General features: G+C 45.0%; 2 protein-coding genes across 2 annotated transcripts in view; one reads left to right on the top strand and one right to left on the bottom strand.

Annotated features, from left to right (window-relative positions):
- Positions 1 to 18,733, top strand: part of LYPD1 (LY6/PLAUR domain containing 1) — a 68,426-nt gene extending 49,693 nt beyond the window's left edge. The window contains exon 4 of the mRNA XM_045287437.1: positions 17,660 to 18,733. Coding sequence (XP_045143372.1) covers positions 17,660 to 17,895 — 236 coding nt within the window. The 3' untranslated portion in view covers positions 17,896 to 18,733. The remainder of the gene's footprint in view (positions 1 to 17,659) is intronic.
- GPR39 (G protein-coupled receptor 39) overlaps positions 15,985 to 20,578 on the bottom strand; it is a 253,991-nt gene continuing 249,397 nt past the window's right edge. The window contains exon 2 of the mRNA XM_004711914.2: positions 15,985 to 18,725. Within this exon, the coding sequence (XP_004711971.1) occupies positions 18,163 to 18,725 (563 nt within the window). The 3' untranslated portion in view covers positions 15,985 to 18,162. The remainder of the gene's footprint in view (positions 18,726 to 20,578) is intronic.

Genomic DNA, 20,578 nt, shown 5'->3' with positions numbered 1-20,578 from the left:
TCCCTCTCCTCCTCCTCCTCCTCCTCCTCCTCCTGTTCTTCTTCTTCTTCTTCTAACTCCTCCTCCTTCTTCTGGAACTACTACTTCTTCTTCTTCTTTTTAACACATTGGGAATCTTCTAGAACAATATAGTAATCTGAATTTTCCTTTTAAGTGCCTTTTAGCTCCCATAGTTAAAAGTGTGCCTTTTTCCTATTAAAAAATGTGGGCTTTGTTTGGAAGAGTAAATGCTGAGATACAGAACTTGCATTTGTACATTTTTAACTTTCACGGCTCCTCTCAAATTGCTCCTAGGCCAACTTGTACCGTCCCTGTCGTCTATTTGTGTGTCCATTCTGATTCTCCACAGCCTCTTCTCCTATGGGCTGGGCAGGTTAAAGGGAGAGTGCACAGACACAAGTACTCCTTCCTTCTAACCTCAAGACTTAGGCGTCAAGCAAGCTCTTGAAAGTGTGTTCATTCCCGGGCACCCTCTGGTGGCTACAGATTGACGTTCTACTTGTAAAGAAGCCATTTAATAAAAGGTTCCTTGCGAATTTCTTATTTCAGAAGGTTCTTGTGCTTCCCCTGTCAAATGAAAGAAAGTCCACAGATTTTTAATGGACTTCCCAGCAGTAGATTTTCACCCAGTGCCCCGCCCCACCAGGTACCCTTCCTTAGGGACAACCACCCGGATCTCTTGCTCGGGAGTTTTTCCCGAAATTGTGTAAGTATGGCAGGAGTGGGGGCTAAACTTGGTTTTGCTCAAAGGATTTGTTCTTTGCCCCTGGTTCCTGAATGATAGCCTTGAAACATTACAATCGCCCTAGGGAAGGGAGCATCTTTGTGGAGGGCTCCAGACCACCACCGTTATGTCCAGGTAGTGGCCAACTGGGGCAGAAGGACCCACCGTGTGACATCAGCTGAACCCACAAGAGGGGGCATGATTACTCGATCGTTCATCCTAAGGGAAGGCACAGTCAAGGCTCGCGGCTTGGAAGCTCCATGGGCTTCCTCATGGGTGGTCAACACGCATGCAGGTGGGAAGGTAATGTGCCCTTATTTAGACTTGGAAGTCCCCCATTGGCAACCCTCCACGCCTCACACTGTGCATTGCTTCACGTGCATACTTTTTGCCATAATAAATCTGTACTCATACGTATAGTGCTTTCCATGAGCTCTGTGAATTATTCTAGTGATTTATCAACTTCAAGAGCTTAGTGGGAGCTAGCAGGTCAGAGATGAGGGGGCTTTGAGGACCCCAAGGTTATGACTGGCACCTGAAGTCTCAGGCAGATGTGGCCGTCAGGAGACTGCGTCTTTTGACTTGAAACCAGACCTAGGTAGTTAGGGACTGTTCCATGGATGGTTGATGGACCACTGAATTGGGATAGGTGGCATTCATTTGAGGCTGATTTGAGTATTACATTTGGAGTCAGCAGAGTAGAATTTGCTTTTCTACATAGCGTGTATAATTTTCCCATTCCTCCCCCCACATGAAAGCATATTAAATCATGACATACAGTGTGATACAGTGGTTAAGAGCATAAATTCTAATGTCAGGTTTCCCAAGATCAAATACCCCTACACCACATATTAACTGTGTGAGCCCTAAGCAAATTAGTTAGCCTCTCTAGACCTCAATTTCTCCATTTGCAAAATGCAGATTACCGCTGTGGTAGTTATGCAATTTCATGTCAACTTGATAAATAGAATGAGGGGGCGGAATCTAGCCTGTCAATCACATCACAGCCTCTCTTCCTGCCTGGAGGCAGGATATACTCTCTCTCGGCTTTGCCTTTCCTGTTGGTGAGACACTCGGAGAGCTGGAGGAGCCATGTGGAGACCCACACCAGCGTTGAGATGCTTCCACTACCACTGGATCCACAAGACCTTCTACCCACTTGGCCTGTGATCTTCCTGCATTGGGCATCATTGCATGTGCTGCATGAGTCTAAAGAGGAATATGTGGGCTAATATCAGACATAGGGGCTAATATCGGACTTATGGACTTGATCTGGACTGGGCTGGGATGTTTTCTCCTTTTACAATTGTTCTTTGATATTAAGCCCTTTTTTATACATACATGAGTGTCCCTGGAATTATTTCTCTTCTCAACCCGGACTAACACAACCACCAACGTCATTACAAAGGTAAAAGTAATTGATATTTGTAAAGTTCCTAGCACTGTGTTTGGAATACTGTAAGAGAAGGGCATCAAGGAGAGGGAGAGTTTACCCTTACACTGTCTGTAACCAAATATCTTGGTGCTTGTTCGTCATTCACTTACAGCTGTGTAACATTCCATTCCGTGGATAAGTCACCAAACAGACTAGCCAGTCCTCTGCTTTTACTGCTGCAAATCACTCTACACTGAATAAGGTAGGATATGATTATTGTGCACATGTGTATGTATATCGAGTAAATACATAGAAGAGGAAGTGCTCGGTCAATGAGAATATGTATTCATAATGTGGGCATCTATTGTCCCATTGGCTGCTAGAATTCATATTGATTTAACACTTTTAAAGTGACAGTGTGTGAGAGGGTCTCACGAATAACACAGTGGTATTAAACTTGGTGATCTCCACCCAGGTGATCGTCATGGAACCTCCGTGCAATTCTACTGTGCTTTTATCTCTTTTTTCAGTGAGGCTGAGCATCTTTTCATGCACTTCAAAGCCCGTTATGTTTCCCTCGCTGTGAACTGTCTTGTTCAGCGCTCCCCATTTTCCCAGTGGGTTGTTCTTTTCATTCGGATTTATGGGAACTCTACGCCCCAAGGATGTTTGCTTTGGCGATTTGAGTTGTACTTTCTCTCCAATATTTTACTTCTCTTTTCATTGTGCTTATAGTGATTTTTACCAGGCGGCAGTGTTTCTTTTCGAAGCGTCTGATCCACCCATGTTTCCTTTGATAGAGCTAGGGTGTTGCATTATAGAAAAACGTTCACTAATCTCACATCGGTAAAGAAATTGTGCAGTGTCCTAAAGTTTCTTTTAGCACGTTTGGTTTCAGTTTAACATTTTAAATCCTGGACCTTCTTAGAATTCATCCTTATAAGCATGTAAATTATGTCACTACGTTTTCATCAGACCCACCCCACTGAGCAACACACCTTATCTCGTCTCATTCGGATTCTGCACACAGCTGCCTGTTGCTTTGTTTGAGTTTATTTTTCTCAACTGTTTATTTTTCACAGGCGGTTAGAGTTTCCTTGTGCTTAAATTCAAGGATGTGGGTGGTGGTTACATAATCTGGTGTCAATTTGGGACTTGAGAGGATTAAGAGTGAAGGGGTAGAGTCTATGTCAATCGATAATAGTCAATGAGGCCTCTGTGTGGGCATGGCCTTCTACTGAGACTTCTGGGAATTCCTGGATTTCCTCCTTGGAGGCGGGAGACTGTCTGTGTCTGTCTGTCTGTCTGTCTGTCTGTCTGTCTGTCTGTCTCTCTCTCTCTCTCTCTCTCTCAATTCACTCCCTTGGAGACTCTCCACTTACAAGACACATGGCACTACACTGATAGACCCCGTGGCCTGGGAACTGGAGAAGCCACATGGAGACCCCTCCCAGCGCTGAGATGCTTACAACGCCACTGGATCCAAAGACTTTCTACCCACTGGCCTGTGATCGTCCTGCATTCAGCATCATTGCATGCGTTTCGTGAGTCTGAAGAGGACTTTATAGATTGATATCGGGCATATGGGCTAGTATCGGACTTATGTGCTTAGACTGGACTGGGTTGGGATGCTTTCTTAAAGTACAATTACCCTTTATATAAAACTCTCCTATACACATAAGAGTTTCTACGGATTTGTTCCTCTAGTCTACCCAGAATAACACATGCCCTATGTTCAGAGACATCCTCAGTACCTCCCACGATCACTCCCCGGTTATCCCTTTACCTCCTCCCAGACCTGCCTGCTAACAATCTAAGAGAGTGTTCCAGAATACATTTTGGGGGGAGGGGGACGAGGCCCCGAGAGATGTGCTTTGTTTCCATGTCTTTTCAGACTATAATTGGTTAACCTTTCTGCCCTAACCGTACCTCTTAACCCACCACATGTCTCTGTAAGGCAGTTGTACCTGGGTTACTACCACCTGTGTAAATTCAACCAAAAGACGGAGTAAAACCCCTTTATATTTTCTCAAATGTTTCTAAGGTCTTGAGTTTCTTCATTAGTATTATTTTTTTAATCATTTTATTGGGGCTCATACAATTCATCACAATCCATACATACATCAATTGTGTAAAACATACTTATACACTTGTTGCCCTCATCATTCTCAAAATTCGCTTTCCTCCTGGATTCCTGGAATCAGCTCATTTTCCTTTTTTCTCCTCCCGCTCCCTCCCCCCTCCCCCCTCCCCCATGAACCCCCAATAATTTATAAACTATTATTATATCCTATCTTACACTGCCCGGCATCTCCCTTCACCCACCCTTCTGTTGCCCATCCCCCAGAGAGGAGATTATATGCAGATCCTTGTGATCGATTCCACCTTTCTACCCCACCTTCCCTCCCGGTATCGCCACTGTCACCGCTGGTCCTGAGGGGTTCATCTGTCCTGGATTCCCTGTGTGTCCAGTTCCCATCTGTACTGCTGTGCATCCTCTGGTTCAACCAGTTTTGCAAGGTAGAATTGGGGTCCTGGTAGTTGGGGGGAGGAAGCGTTTAAGAACTAGAGGAAGGTTGTGGGTTTCATTATTGCTATACTGAATTCTAAGTGACTTATCTCCTCCCCACTACCCCTCTGCAAGGTATGTTCAGTTGTCTACAGATGGGCATTGGGTCCCCATCACGTGCCACCCTCATTCACAATGATATGATTTTTTTTTCTCCCCCGCCTTTGGTGCTTGAAGCCTGGTCCCTTTGGCCCTTCATGATCACACACGTTGGTGTGCTGCTTCCATGTGGGCTTTGTTGCTTCTGGGCTAGATGGGCACTTGTGTACTTTCAAGCCTTTAAGTCGCCAGACGCTATAGGTCTCGATAGCCGGGCACCATCAGCCTTCGGACCACCTTCCCCACATAAACGCTGAAGACGAATGTGTGCATAAGTAAGTGTGGTGAAGAAGGCTGATGGTGCCCGGCTATCAAGACTTATAACGTCTGAGTTTCTTCATTAGTATTATTAATAAACACCTCTAGCCGCTTCCTCTACCACTGCCAATAGTTTTGAATTGAGCAATTGCTTCCTTTTTATTATCTTCAAAGTCAGTATCTCCATATCTCAATACAACCAGTTCTTCTCCATTTAGTTTGCTTCCCTTGGGTCCATATATCTTCCCTCCTTGTTACTCTCACTGCCATTGAGTCAGTCCAATGCATAACAACCATATAGGACCAGTGTAGACTTGTTCCTCTAGGTTTCCAATACTGAACATCTGTAATGACCTCTTATCACTAGTTCCCAAAATTTACTCTTCCAACACGGGTGCCCACAGTGGCTTGCAACTGCCCTGAGCATTCCCCTGGTTCATTGCAGGGAAAACTTTCATTTTTTTCCTGGGCTTCCTCAGAGTACACTGGTTTGGGCAGCCAGCCAATGGACAGAACCCTCTTCCGAATCCCTAGAGTCACCCACTTATCTTTTCTTCTTCTTTTGTTAAGTTTTTTGTGTGAAATAGATGAAGGTTTCTAAAGCAGATCGTAGTTTTACATCTAACAATTCATCTACATTCTGACTTGGCTGATCTATTGCCATCCCTCAGTCTGCGATCACATACCCCTTCCTCCCTGTGTTTCTGGTTTCCCCTCGTCCTCCTTTCCGAACTCCCTGAACTTCATCCCTGGGCAAATGCTGACCCTTTAGACGTAAATTGTTGCCCATTCTAACTCCGAGGTGAGTCACTTCCAGACCTGAAGGGAAATGGCCACAGTCTTTAGGGTCTAACCAGTCTCTATAACCAAGAAGCCTGGTCTCTGATGATTTTGAGATCTGTACCATACTTTCCTCCCACTGGATTAGGACCTTCTAATGCACTTGGTACTACTCAGAGCCTGCCATTGGTACTGGTAGTCAAGTACTGCCTACTTCTTCAGTACTCAGGATTGTGGAGGCTGATGCTTGTGTGGTCCATACAATCACTGAATTACTTGTTTCCATGTGACTTTAAAGATTTTCACTGTCCTCCATCCGAGGAGTTGTATCTTAGATGGCTCTTCCACAGTTGCTACTCACCATATTTTCCTGTTTCCCCAAAAATAAGACAGTGTCTTATATTAATTTTTGCTCCCAAAGATGCACTAGGTCTTATTTTCAGGGGATGTCTTATTTTTCCATGAAGAAGAATACAGTACACATGTATTGTTGAACAACAAAAAAGGGAATTTATTACCTGTATACGGTACGGTAGTAGTTGTCATCACAAACCAGCATAACCAGACAAACTGTCAGTCCTACAGTATCAAGAATTTCTTGTTACGACCATTATGTCCATGTACAACAATCTGTGGTACCTTTACTCATAATATATGGTACATTTACTCGCACTTTCTGTCTGCTCCGGCTGCGCTGCATGGCGGCGCCCGCCACTACAGTCCAGAGTTCAGAGTTACGGTAGCTTCGGGGGACCTTATTATCGGGGAGGTCTTATGTTCGGGGAGGTCTTATTTTGGGGGAGGATGCCTTATATTTCAGTGAGAGGCAAAACTGTTAGTAGGTCTTATTTTCGGGGGATGTCTTACTTTCGGGGAAACATGGTAGTATATAGAACATTGTCTCTGAACTATATTGTGCCAAGTGACCTTGGTATCTCCCAAGACTATGGTCCTGATCCCCAGGTGCAGCAATTAATTTCCTCAAGGTGTTTGGTTATGTCTAAGAAGTTGTCATACTTAGTGCCTTTTTTGTGTTCTACATTCATGGATAAATTTGCATCCAAGGTAAAATAAGTTCATGGCCATTGAGTCAGTGCTGACTCATAGTGACCCTCTAAGACAGGGTAGAACTTGCCCCTGTCGATTTCCAAGACTGTGACTCTGTACAAAAATAGAGAGCCTTATCTTTCTCCCATGGAGCAGCTGGTAGTTTCAAACTGGCAAGTTTGTGGTTAGCAGCCCAACGCATAACCAGTACACCACCAGGGCTCCATTCAGAAGTAAATACAGATATAGAAATATCCTCTTATTAAACACACACACATACATTTGCTCATTTTCAGCCTACTTGCTTATCCAAGCCTCTACTTATGGATTCCCACTGTTGCAGAATTGTGTATATAACAAAATTTACCTGTGTTTTCCTTCACTCTTGCAAACTTCCCAATGTCTTTCCCTTGTGTCCGCAGTTTTTTCTTAACCTCCCTCTTATTTGGTATTGCCTTCAGCTTATCACATTAAGTCTACCTCGTCTACCCTCTAGTCTGACTTCTTCTCCCTCTTCCCCTACGTGTCCCTAGTAATCTTCGAAGAACATTTATTTTAGTGTGCAAGCCTGTTGGCTTTTTATAAGAGTGGTCTCATACAATATTTGCCCTTTTGTGCTTCACTAATCTCACTCAGCATAGGGTCATCCAGATTTATCCATGTGTTTTGTGTTGTTTTGTCCATTCATCATTATTCCATAACGTATGGTATTCAATTAAGTGTATCTACCAAAGTTGTTCATTCTTTCACTGATGGGCATTAGCATTGTAATGGGCAAATAGCATTGTAATAAACATAGACATACATACATCTATTCATTTCATAACTCTTATTTTTCTAGCATCTCTACCAAGTAGAGGGACTGCTGGGTCAGACAGGATTTCTATTCCCAACTTTTGACGAGGCACCTACCTGCTTTCTACAGTGATTGCACCATGTTGTCGTCCCAGCAGTGGTGTAGGAGGATCCCGGTCTATATGCACCCTCCCTAGCATTTGTTATTTTCTGTGTTTTTGAACTTTGCTATTAATGCGCGTGGTTATGTTGATTTGCATCTCATGAATAGATAATGAGCGTGAGCATTTCATTTATTGGGCCACCCGGATATGGTAAAGTTTTGTATCCATCTTTTAGATCAGTCCTTTTTCTGGTATGGTATTGCCGATTTAGCCCCCTGTCAATGGGTTCACCTCTTTTTACAGTTTTGGTGAAGTCTTTTCATGCATTTAAGTGTCCGATTTTTATGGGGTAATCTATTTTGTATTCTGTTGTTTGTGTTTTTCATTATGTTTGATAGAGCATTTGTGCTACGATGTATTAGGGCCCTTAAGTTTGTCCCTGTTTTCCATTGATGATCTTTATAGTTCTGGGTTTTATATTTAGGTCTTTAATTCAGCTTGAGATTGTTTTGGTATGCTGTATGTTTCCGTGGGTCCTGTTTTATTCTAATGCAAACAGATAGCCAGTTTTGCCAGCGCCATTTCTTAAAGGGACTCTCTCTTTCCCATTTAATGGGCTTCAGCTAAGCGTCAATGAATTTGAATTGTGGTGCTGGAGAAGAATATTGAAAGTACCATACACTACTGAAAGGACAGATCTGTCTTGGAAGAAGTATGGCCAGAGTGCTCCTTAGAGGCAAAGCCAGTGAGACTTTCTCTTACATATTTTGGACATGTAGGCAGGAGAGACCAGTTCTTGAAGAAGGACATCATGTGTGGTCGAGGGGCAACGAAAAAGAGGAAGCCCCTCAAGGAGATGGATTGACACCGTGGCTGCAACAATGAACTCAGATATGGGAATAATTGTGTGGACGGCACAGGACCAGGCAGCGTATCATTTTGTTGTGCTGGGGTTGCCATGGGTGGGAACCCGCTCGATGCCACCTAGCTACAACAGCCCTTTGTCAAAGATCAGCTGTCAGTAGGTAGATGTGTTTACCTTGGGGTTCTTCGCCACGCTGTTTCATTGATCTAGGTACCTATCACTGATTGTTGCACCAGTACCAGGCTCTTCTGAATATTGGGCTGTGTAGTAGGTTTAAAAAGCAGGGAGTGAGAGGACTCCTGTCGTATGCTTCTTTATAGTGCTTTGCATATCCAGGGTCTCTATCCTCCCCATATAAAGTTTGTGACTAGTTTTTCTATGTCTAAAGAATGATGTTGGAATCTGGACTGGAATTTCATTCTATCTCCGGATCACTTTGAATAGTCTTGGCATCTTCACAATGTGAAATCTCCCTATTCCTAGCAAAGTATATTCCATTTAGGTAGGTCTCCTTTGGTGTACTGTTTTTGTAGTTAATTTCCTTTGTACAGGTCTTTTATTTTTCTGGTTAACTTGGTTTTTAAGTATTTCAACTTTAGGGGGCTATTATAAATGGAATCTTGAGCATGAAGGATTCCAATTGACTTTTTGTTTTTGTTGATCTTTTATCCTACCAATTTGCTGAATCTTTCAATTAGTTCCAAAAATTGTATCACCAAATCTTTGGAATTTTCCTAGTCTGCAAGTAGAGTGTTACTGCTTTCACACATTGATGCCTTTAATTTCCCTGCCTTGTTCTGCCTAAGGCTTCCAGCACAATATTGAGCAGGGGTCATGATAACAGAGCATCCTTTACTGATTCCCTTTCGTAAGAAGAATATTTTCTGTGTATTTCCATTGAGAGTAATATTAGTTGTTGGTTTTTCAAATATGCCCTGTCTTATGTTGAGGAATTTACCTTCTCCTATTTTTGTTAAGTGTGTGGATCAGGAATGGGAGTTGGATTTGGGTCACATGTTTCTTCTGTGTTGATAGGATCATGTGATTCTTTTCCTTTGTTGCTTTTATGTGATAGCTGACATTAGTTATTTTTCTAATGTTTCTATCCTCGCATACCTAGTTTGAATACTACTTGATTATGATACATTTTTTGATAACTTGTTGGACTCTATCGCTTGGGTGAGCAAGTTTGCATCCATATTCATGTAGGATATTGGTCTATAATGTTCTTTTTCAGTGATGTCTCTGCCTGATTTGGGTATTGAGATTGTTGATGCTCATAAAATGAATTCCTTTTTCAATATTCTGGAATTGTTTGGGTTAAAATGGTATCGGGACTTCTCTGAATGTATTCACCAGTGAAGCTATGTAAGCCTAAACTTCTTTTTTGTTGTTGGGAGGTTTCTAACATCCTGATAAATTTCTACTTTTATTATGGATCTCTTCAGGTTTTCTACTTAAATGTACGTTAGTTTAATTAAGTGCCGTTCTAGACATTTTCCCATTTCCTCTTTCAAATTAGTTGGAGGACAGTTCGTAGTATTTTTAAATCATTTTTCATATCAGTTGGTTCTGCTACAATGTTGCTCATTTCATTTCTCAGGCGTGTTATTCTAAGCTTCCCCTTTGCTAAATTTGCTAGTGGCTTAATCCTTTCAAAGAATCAACTTATTATTTCTTGCTATTGTTTTTGTTTTCTGTTTCATTTATTTCTGCTCTAGTTCTGTTCTTCTGAATAGTGTAATTTGCTCTTTTCTAATGGTTAGAGATTTTGAGTGTTTAGTTTAGTTTTTCTTGTTTTTTATGTTTGTTGCTATAAATAGCACTCTGAGCACTGCTTATGCTGTATCCTAGTGGAATGTCATTTTTATTCTCATGTCCTTAAAAATCTTTAAGTTCTTTTAGTATTTCTTCGTTTACCTAGTAGTTTTGTAAGTGGGTTGTTCCGAGTTTCTGGGCATTTGGCTTTTTTACCGTCCTACTATTGATTTCTAATTTTATAAGGTGGTCTGTGAGAATTCTTTGTAATATCTTGACATTTTCCATTTCTCAAGCCCTCCTTCATGGAAGGCTTGTGTATGCCGGGGAATGTGCTGTGTGCACTGGGAAGAGCGTCTGCTGTGCTGTTGACTAGAGAGCTCCGTTAAAGTGGATGAAGTCAAATTGGCTGATTGTGTTATTTTGCCCTTCGTGTCATTTAAGAATTCCTCGCTAATTGTTCTATCCTTTATGGTAAATAGCGTAAGTCTCTTCCTGTCGTTGTAGACGTGTCTATTTTGATCTCGATCGTGTAGCAATTTGATTCATGTTTTTTGACGCTTTCATGTTCTTACATAGAGATGGTTAGGTTGTGTTGTTCAATTGACTCTTTATGCATTCAATAATGTTCTTCCTTCTCTATTTTTCTGGATTTTGCCTCGAAGCGTATTTTATCCGAAATTAATATTTCTATTTCAGCTTTTTAAAAATGCATGCTTTTCCATCCTTTGATTTTTTTTCTTTTTTTAGTCTAATCTTTGTGTCTGTGGTCTGTCTGGTGTATACCACCAGATGGGTCTGTTTTCTCACTGATTGTACTACCCTGTGTCTCTTGACTGGTGTGTTTGATTCATTTACATTCAGTGTCATTGTGAATAGGTATAAATGTGCTGCTGGGGTTTTTTCCTCGTGCTGAGTTCATTGTAGATTAGTCTGTCATTTTCTGTCATCTCTGTTGTTTTATTGCATCCTGCAATTTTATTGTTTTTCTCATTTTTAATTTGATGAGGTTTATTCATTTTCTTTGAGATTTCCCTCTGTTAACTCCTTTCCAAGTTTAAAAGTCTGTTCTGTCTTGAAACATATGTGGTCTTCCCTAAGTTTGAAAGTTCTTTAACAATATTATTCCATCGATTAACATTGTAATTGTCTTGGTTACTATTTGATATCTCTGGTTCCCTATTTTCAGTCTTGTAGATTCCTTTACTTGTCAACTTCTCTAGCTGGGTGATGTCTGGGTTGTGTTGTCTACGGTGGTTGGTTCTTTGTGAAGGGAATGCCCTTAGTTTCATCTGGGGGATCATTTTTGTGGGTACATGATTCCTGGAGAGCAATTTTTTCTTTGAAATTTGACATCTATTATCCCATTGCCTTCTGCCTACACGGTTTCTGTTGAGAAATCAGAGCTAAGTCTTCCTGGTTCCTTTGTGTAGTTAACTTTTTCATCTTTCCCCACGATGCTCTCAGGATTACCTTGTTTGGGGTTTTGGAAAGTGTCATGGTGGTTTTCCTGTGGTGTCTATCCTTGAAATGCATGTTCCGCTTCTTGAGCACGTATCATTTCTTTCATGATGTTAAACAACTCCTCTGTGCCCTTTGTTATTTCTTCCTGTTCTGGAATTCGAATCACACCTGAAGTTGTTCCTTTCTGCGGTCTCATAATTCTTAGATTTTCTGTCCTTTGTCTCTTAGCAGTTCATCTCTGTAGGCGTCAGTATTCCCTAGCTGCCCCACAGAAGAAAGAGGAGGCTGGCTACTCCTGTAGAGATTTGAAAGGATTGGAAACCCAAAGGGCAGTTTTGTTGTTCTGTATTGTTGCTATGAGTCAAAATTCACCCAATGGCAGTGAGTTTAGGTTTGGGGGATAGCAATGTGGAGGGCAGTTTTGTCTGGTGTGGTCACTTGTTTCTAACTCTCTTCCAGTAGGTGTGGCCACAGGAGGTACAGAGGAGGTGGAGCCATGTGGGCATGGTGGCTGTCTCACAAGGGGTGGAACAAGGAAAGGGGGGAAAAAAAGTTTCGGCCCCCCCCCCCCCCCAGTAATGTAAGTGTCCTTTGAGAAATAAAGAAGCCTGGGAAAGCTGGTAAACAACAGAAAGAAAACGTAGTAACTAGGGGGAGTGTGGCACTGTTGGAAGTTGTTCCCAAATGTGATAGGTTTTCTGTGCCAACATGGCTCCCATACGAACCTGTGGGCTGAGTTTAGCCTGTCAATCAGGTTGCAGCTTAATTGGAGGGCAACCAAGATCAAATGGCTTTCCAAGGCCAACTTCCTTATCTCTTATCTCTGGAAGCAGACCACACTCTCTCTCCTTTCACCTGCCTGTTGACAAGCCACATGGAGCCACGCTGAGACTTGCTTCCATTGCTGCCACTGGATCCACAAGATGTTGCACCCACTGCTATGATCTTCCTGCATTTTGCATCACTGCATGTACTCCATGAGTCTTTAGAGGGATATATGGACTAGTATCACACTTACTGGCTAATTGACAGTCTGGACCAGGCTGGGATTTTTTTCCTGACATATAACTACTTCTTGATATAAAACTCTCTCTCGCACATTTATGAGTGTCACTGAATTTGTGTCTCTAGTCTACCCAGCTTAGCATACCAACTATATGGGGGTGGCTAGGGACCTGATGCTGTGTGTTCTGCTGGTTTGATGAGGCCGGGTTCAAGCACCTGCAGACTGGAAGGTGCAAACGCTGGCGCCCAAGCCACTAATTTCCAACTTCAGGCAGCACAGCGGCTGTTGGGAACCGGGAGCTGGGAATGGAAGGGCACCAGCCATTGGTGGGTGAGGCAAAAGTCTGACTACATTTATGGTTAGCAAGAGATTGCAGAAAATAAAGATCTCACCTCTGTTGCTGGCCCCTGGTGCTCAGACAACTGCCTGGATGGACTAATGCTTACCCAAATTGAAGGTGGTTGTGCTGTGTTTGACCCGCCAATAACTCACTCACCTTTCTTCTTTCTGACCACTTATATTTGGCTTCTAGTTGGTATTTAATCCATTTTTCTATCCGTTTCTCCAAAGCTCAGGGTTCCAGGATTATCCCTCCTCTCTTCCAGTAGGTCTCTGGTCTCTACATGTACAGAGTCCATGTAACTTCTTTGCCTAGTTTGGTATCTTGCTCTGGAAGTCCTTCTACTGTAAGCCCAGAAAAATGTCACCTTTTTATTGAGCTCTTGGCAATTCCCTTTAGCGATCCTTATTTGGGGTGTCATGAACCCCAACGTGAGAGCCAACACCCAGCCATAGGTCTGCTCTGGGTGATTCTTGAAGATAAATTGTCTCCTAATGATGCGGACGACTCAGCAGAGGGTGGCTCTGTGGATACCTTTCCCTTTGCTCGCTCAGTTTCTCCTGTAGCCTCATGCCATGGCCAGGAATTTATCTGTAAAACCAACTCAAAAGGTAATGGGGAACACCGATTATGGGGTATGATACCATGAATACATGCTTGCACAGAAATGGGCTTTATTTTTCCACGAGCACATATGTAAACATATAGAACGCGGCATTGAAGGAGGCATCGCTAACAGCAGTGCGTACCTCAAGGGACAGGCTGGGAGGGGTGGCGGTCAAGTGTATTTTCACCATATCTGATCGAATTATTGATAGGGAGAATATGTACTCTGTTTTGGGGAGTTTTCAAATTCAGGTTAAAAAAAAAGCTAGTTGAAGCAGAAATGTCAAGTAGCGGTAGTGTTTTAAGTATGAATGATTAATTATACAACGAGTGAAAGTTAACTTCTTAAAATAGCCATGTACGGAACACTAAGTCTGTGGGAAATCTATATACATAGACAGCACCCTACACATGGTCCTTCAAAATCAAACAGTTGCTCCCCTAGGCCCCAACCCTCCCCTCCAGACATGTCACCTTTCAGGACTTTGTAAGAATGTTAGAAAATTGGTGCAAAGTACTCCTCTCTCTCCCACCTCGAAGCGTTAGGCAGTTCAATTCTTGACTGTGTCCACGGCATCCAGGGCAGCGATTCTCAGGGGTGGGTGGGGATGTGAAGTAAAAGGACCTCTACCCACCGCACCTGCCAGCCTCGCCCGAAAAACCATTTGATTCTAGGCCTGAGTTTTAATACAGAATGTCATCCATCCAAAAAATAAAACAGCTCTTCTTTACACACATGGAAAGCTATTTTTGAGATTGACTTCGTCATAAATTAGCACAGACTTGACAATGTGGAGTCTGGACAGTGAGATCAAAGTCTTGCTCCTCCACTTTCTAGTTGTGCGACCTTGGCTAGATTACTGAACCTCTCTGGCTGACCCTTAGGCTTCCCATCAAGAACATGGGGGAGATCACAGTGACTTCGCTCGTTGGGGTTGTCCTAGAAGGAAAGGAGCTATTATTCTCGAGCCCCTAGAACAACAGGAGGCATCTAGGGAAGCACTTAAGTTTGCTGTTTTTGCCATCAAGTTGGTACTGACTTTCTGTGTAATGGAACCAAGCGTTGCCTGGTCCAGTGGTATCTTGGTTGTTGGTCTGTTTACATCCATATGAAGGCGAGCTGAGCTACTACTTGAGCTTTAAGAAACCAAAGGACAATCCAAGACACCCTGATGTGTGATAGGGAGTCCTTAGGTGGCACAAAGGGTTAAGCGCTGGACAACTAAACAAAAGGTTGCCTCTTTGAAGCCACCTACATGTACCTTAGCAGGAGCCCTGGTCGTATAGTGGCTATGTGATGGTCAGCAGTCCTAAACCACGAGCAGCTCTTCCAGAGAGAGACTGAACTTTCTACTCTTGTAAACAGTCTTGGAAACCCACAAGGGGCCGCTGTGAGGCAGCAAGGACTCGATGCAGTGAGGTTTGGGGGTTGGTTTTGAGAAGTATCTTGGAGGAGATCGATGGCAATTTGTTTACAAAAGTCACAGCCGAAAAGGCTATGGCGCGAGAGCTACACTGCCTCAAGCAGATGCCGAACCAGAGACTGGCTTTTAATGTGGTGACTGTGCTGCGGTTTACATGGAAGGAGTTATTAGTTTTGAAAAATGCTATCGTGCACTCCCAGGCTTCCTTTTTTATCACCAAGCCCCTGTTGTCCAACTATTGATCATCTTCCTTTGGTTGCCGTGGCTTTCAGATTCCATCTGTCAGTAATTATCAATGGATCTTGATTGCAAGTTTGATCCATTGTAGACTGAAGGTGATAGAATACCTTGTAAGACTTATTAATAACCCTGGATAGGCACATTACACATCCTTGCTTGTTGAAAGTGAAGAGGGCTTGAAACACTGATAAAGAACAAAGATTGCTGACTTCAGTCTAGATTAAAACTCATGTAAAGAAAACAAAAATACAACTGGACCATAGACAACATCATGCTAAACCAAGAACAGATTGAAGTTGCCAAATGAAATCCATCATTCTGGGCGCTGCAGTCAAGAAATCAAATGACATGGCATTGAGGTCTTGTTGCACAAGGCTTCTTTCAAGTGTTAAAGAGCAAAGAGGTTACTTTAAGGCAGCAGTTCTCAACCTGGGGGTCAAAGGACCCTTTCACAAGGGTGGCTCGATTCATAACAGTAGCCAGTAGCAATGAAAATAATGTTATGGTGTGGGGTCACCACAACAGGAGGAACTGTGTTAAAGGGCCGTGGCATTCAGAAGGCTGAGAACCACTGCTTTAAGGGCTAAGATGCATCTGGCAGAACCTAGCCATTGTTTCTCACACATGCTATGCATGTGAAAGCGGGCAGTGCATAAGGATGAGTGAAGAGCTGATGCACTGCAGGGTGGTGTTGATCAAGAATATCGGACGTGCTATGGAATGCCAGAACAAACAGCTCTGTCTTGAAAGAAGTACAGTCAGACTGTGTCTTAGAAGCAGGGATGAGGAGCTTTCGTGTCATGGACTTTGGACAGCTCATACAGAGAGAACAAAGACTCTGGATAAGGAGGGACAGCATGCTTAGTAAACGAGAGGGGCGGTGCATAGAAGGAAGACACGCTAGGAGAGAGAGGAGCTGCAACAGTGAGCTCAAATATAACCAATTGCTGATAGAGAAGAACAGGGCCCCTATGAAGTGAAACTGTCTCCCTGGAGCCCCACAATGTGCTACCATTTGGACCTCAGAGTTTGCTCTATGAGTGGTGGAGTGGTGTTTAAACAGCCCTCCAGTCTTATACGTGTGCGCAAATAGTGAGGGGCATTGGTGGCTTTGCAATGACAACTGACAAATAGTTGTGAGTCTAAGAGACACACACTTCAGGCTTTTTCCGTGGGGGGTGGAAGGGGTGACAAAAAATACTGGACATACTGCCAATCAAGACTACTTCAGAAGGTACCTGATAAGCCTAGTAAAATTAATAACTGTGATGCTCCCTGGCATTAATAGTCCCGCTCTCAAGGAAATATACTTGATTATAAAAAGCTCTGGGGTCTAGTACATAGTCTCAACTTTGGCTTAAGAGACTTTGATTTTTAACAGTGTATGGTAAATTACTTGATATGGCCAATCTAGCCCACTAAAGGACTAGGCAGGACTATGGCAATGTGAGGTGCTTGTGGCCCGTCACCAGGATTGGATCATGCAAACAAAGTCTGTGGAACCCTGATCGAGTGTGATCACTTTGGCTATAGCAGATGAAAGGGAGCCTCCCCCCCTCATCAAGGAAGCAACAGAACAAGAAAGCCGAGTGCCTTTACGCAAGAGGCTTGCTGGTAGCGTTGGGTATATCTGGCCACTTATTCAGCAGAGTTAAAAGAGTTTTGTAACTCTTGCTAGAGTATGGCAGAGGCCAAAGGAACACAGGGCTACAAGGCTGTGCTGATGGAAGAACTGTATCTGAGTGTTTTCTGATCCTTAATCGCAACTCGTTATAGCTCCTAAGAATCCCCATAACCATGAGTTCTATGTAGCCATAGCAACAAGTTGCCAAACCATGTAGAGTACTACGGGAGGAATAGTTTGTAATAAGGTTGGAGGGTGTTGTGTCTGACCTTTCAGGAAGCGGTCAGCAGTTCTAAACCACCAGCCGCTCTGCAGAAGAAAGACCAGAGTTTCTACTCCTGTAAAGAGTTTGTCTAAGAAGCCCACAGGGACAGGTCTACCCCGTCTTAGAGGGTCACTAGGAGCCAGACTCGCCAGATGAGGACTGCCCCCTTAACCATACATGTTGTTTTTCAGAAGGCTTCTGGACACAGCGGAGCGCACCTCCCTGTCTCCCCACTTAGGGTGGGTAAGAAGAGCTGTGCGCTGGAGGCCAACTCGGTGCAGCTCACGCTAACCGCGCTGCTTTGGGTGTGTTGCAGGAATCCTGTACCGCAAGTCCTGCGCGTCATCCGCAGCCTGCCTCATCGCCTCGGCCGGGTACCAGTCCTTCTGCTCCCCAGGGAAGCTGAACTCCGTGTGCATCAGCTGCTGCAACACGCCGCTCTGCAACGGGCCCCGGCCCAAGAAAAGGGGCAATTCGGCCACAGCCCTGAGCCCGGCGCTCCCCACCATGGCCCTGCTCCTCAAACTAGCCCACCTCTTGGCACGCTGCTGAAGGAGCCCCCGGCTGCGCCTGTGTTGCTCTCCTGCGGCCCCCTCCTTCTTCTGGGGTCCCTGCCTTCTGGGTAAGGGGGGCTAGTCCATGTCCTCTTTTTTTGGTGGTGTTCCCTTGCAAATAACGAAAGAGCTCGGGGTCAAACATTTTTGTCAGCTCGGAATCAATTCCCTCTGGCTGAATTTTCAGTGTGTGCTTGAAGGACGGGGTCGCAGTTGAAGCCCCCCCTGCACGCCGAGGCATCCGAGCCCAGGCTGAAATCCGCTCTCAGAAGACACCTGCCTTGGCCTTGACCCCTGCTTCTGACCCAGCTGGGGCGCACTGGGGCTCGTTGATGCAGGGCTCCCGGGGACCGCGCTCCGCGGGACAATCGGCGTCCGCGCCCATGTCCGAGTTTGGCTCTGCTGAAGCGAGGCTCACCTGTGCGGGCTCGTGGCCAGCCGGCTCGGCACCCTGGAAAGTGCTTAAGAACACCTTGGTGGGGGGCTTCCTTGCGGACGAGTGTCGCCAGGAGGCGCGGAAGATCAGGCGGCGGGAGGAGCGGGTGCTGTCCAGCGGGGCGCGCAGCCACTTGTCGCGGTTGGCGTGCTGCAGCGTCAGGCGACAGCACAGCACCTGCCAGAAGACGCTGCGGAACTGCTGCGAGGACACGTTGTACAGCAGCGGGTTGACCACGGAGCTGAGGTAGAAGAAGGTGTCCGAGAAGGGCAGCAGGATCATGTACGCGCGGAAGTAGGCCCTGGTCCAGTCGTGCTTGGGTTTAGCAGCAGCCAGGATCCTGCGAATCTGGTTTGGCATCCAGCACACGGCTAATGTCACCACGATCAGCCCTGAGCAGGGAGGGGGGTGGGGGGGGGGGGGAGGAAAAGAGAAAGGACATGACATGAGATCTAAAGGGAGTGGGGGAACCCCAAACCGCTTAGCCCCTCTGTTCTGTGCTTACCGGCCAGGAAATGGTACCAATTTCTCAATGTGCTTGACAGCTGCTTTGCCACTAGCCAAAAAACTATTTTAACCCTCTTCAAGGCTGGGGGAATTGGCTGTATGAAAGACCATTAAATGCTTTTGACAGTTCACTTCCACCTGTGGATGCCTGTTAATTTCAAACATGGTTTCTCATTGATGTTTGTTTAGCGAGGAAGCATTTCATGTGGTCCACAAACCAGGTAGCCACTTTAAGGAGTGCATTCTAAATAATGGCCACATTGCTGTTTTCAAGTCACAGGCCTTCAGTGGTGACGAAGTGCATCTGATTACCAAGGACACTTCATTCGGTTTCAAGGAAAGCAAGATCGGCCTGGCCTATGGCAGAGATTGCTCTTTGGACATAACGGGCAGGGATACATGTATGTATAGTGTGTGCATCTGCAGTGGCACCTGTTTCTATCTATATCATCGCTCCCACCCTGTGGGGAACAAAACAACAATTATCCCAAAGCAACTGACAATGTAAGATTTCCTTCAACTTGGCCCTAGGTGTCTGCCGGTAAAGTGCTTATTGTCGTTCCAGAACAGGGCCAGCTTGGGAGGTGAGCCTCGTGCTTGCTAGACTTCTGCTCCATGGCTAGAAAAAGCAATGATGTTGGGTCAAGCAGGGCGTTAGTGTAAACAAGGGAGCCCCTCCACAGTCTGGGCTGGCATGATGGCTGCAATGCAGGCTTCGTGCTAACGTTTGTGAAGATGGTACAAACTGAGCAATGGGCTCTTCTGTCTCAGAGATGGACAAACCCGACTTTTTGAAAAACTAAAACGAATAGTTATAAAAGTAGCACCTCATCCAAGATGGCAGACCCAGAAGAAGCCGCCAGGCCGGTGGGGGTTCGGCTCTCGCCGTAGATGGGCGACCTCCACGAGCAGAGCAGGATCACCAGCGGCTAACAGCAAGACGAGACCCTTCTGTGCTCTCCCCTTGCGCATCAGGAGTGTACTGCATCTATCTATGCTCATCTGTATCGCAATACATAAGATCATCACTACTAGGACACTTAGAGAGGTGGGGGGTGTTAGGTGGGCCACACCAACAGCTGACCCCACAGTGGGAAGATGAGAGGCCTGCCCAGCATTGCTCTCTCCTGTTAGGCACCCTGGTGACACAGTAGGTCAGGAGTTGGGTCACTAACCTCAAGATTAGCAGTTCAAATCCACCGGTGGGAGAAAGGCAGCGTGCCCACTCAACAGAGTGGCTTTGAGTTGGAAGCGACCCCGGGTTGTGGGGTTGGTTATTGGGTTTGATTAGGGGAGCAAGATGCATAAACGCTAGTTTCCCTTTGAAGAGATGTTATCTCCAAAAGGGGCTTTGGATTTGTAGCAAGTTCTTCCCACCACCAGACTGGAGCGAGACACGATCAGGAAAGTTCATCCGCATTTCCAAACCTTCTGATTGGCCCAGATGCCACAGGGAAGCGGTGGTTGGCCCAGATGCCACAGGGAAGCGGTGGTTGGCAGTGATCTCTTCCTGTCCACAGTCATTATGTCACTAATAGAAAACGCTTCAGTGTGCTCGCGCTCACCGGAGCCTTCCTCCTTCCTGGGAAGGGGACCCTTGGGGGTAGGGGTGGGGCTGCTGCCCTGCAAGAAGCCAGCTCCCTAGAGAACAAACCCCAGTTGTTGGCAAGAACGCCTTCAGCCACGCTGCACCCGTGGCTGCGAGGTCACCCCAGCATGCTCACTGCTTTGCACTGCG

This window comes from Echinops telfairi, unplaced genomic scaffold, assembly GCF_000313985.2.
Source record: "Echinops telfairi isolate 266 unplaced genomic scaffold, ASM31398v2 ScPeMD7_15;HRSCAF=58, whole genome shotgun sequence".
In the NCBI taxonomy this organism is placed as follows: domain Eukaryota; kingdom Metazoa; phylum Chordata; class Mammalia; order Afrosoricida; family Tenrecidae; genus Echinops; species Echinops telfairi.
The sequence above is the reverse complement of the archived record's forward strand: the minus strand, read 5'-3'. Positions and strand labels throughout refer to the sequence as shown.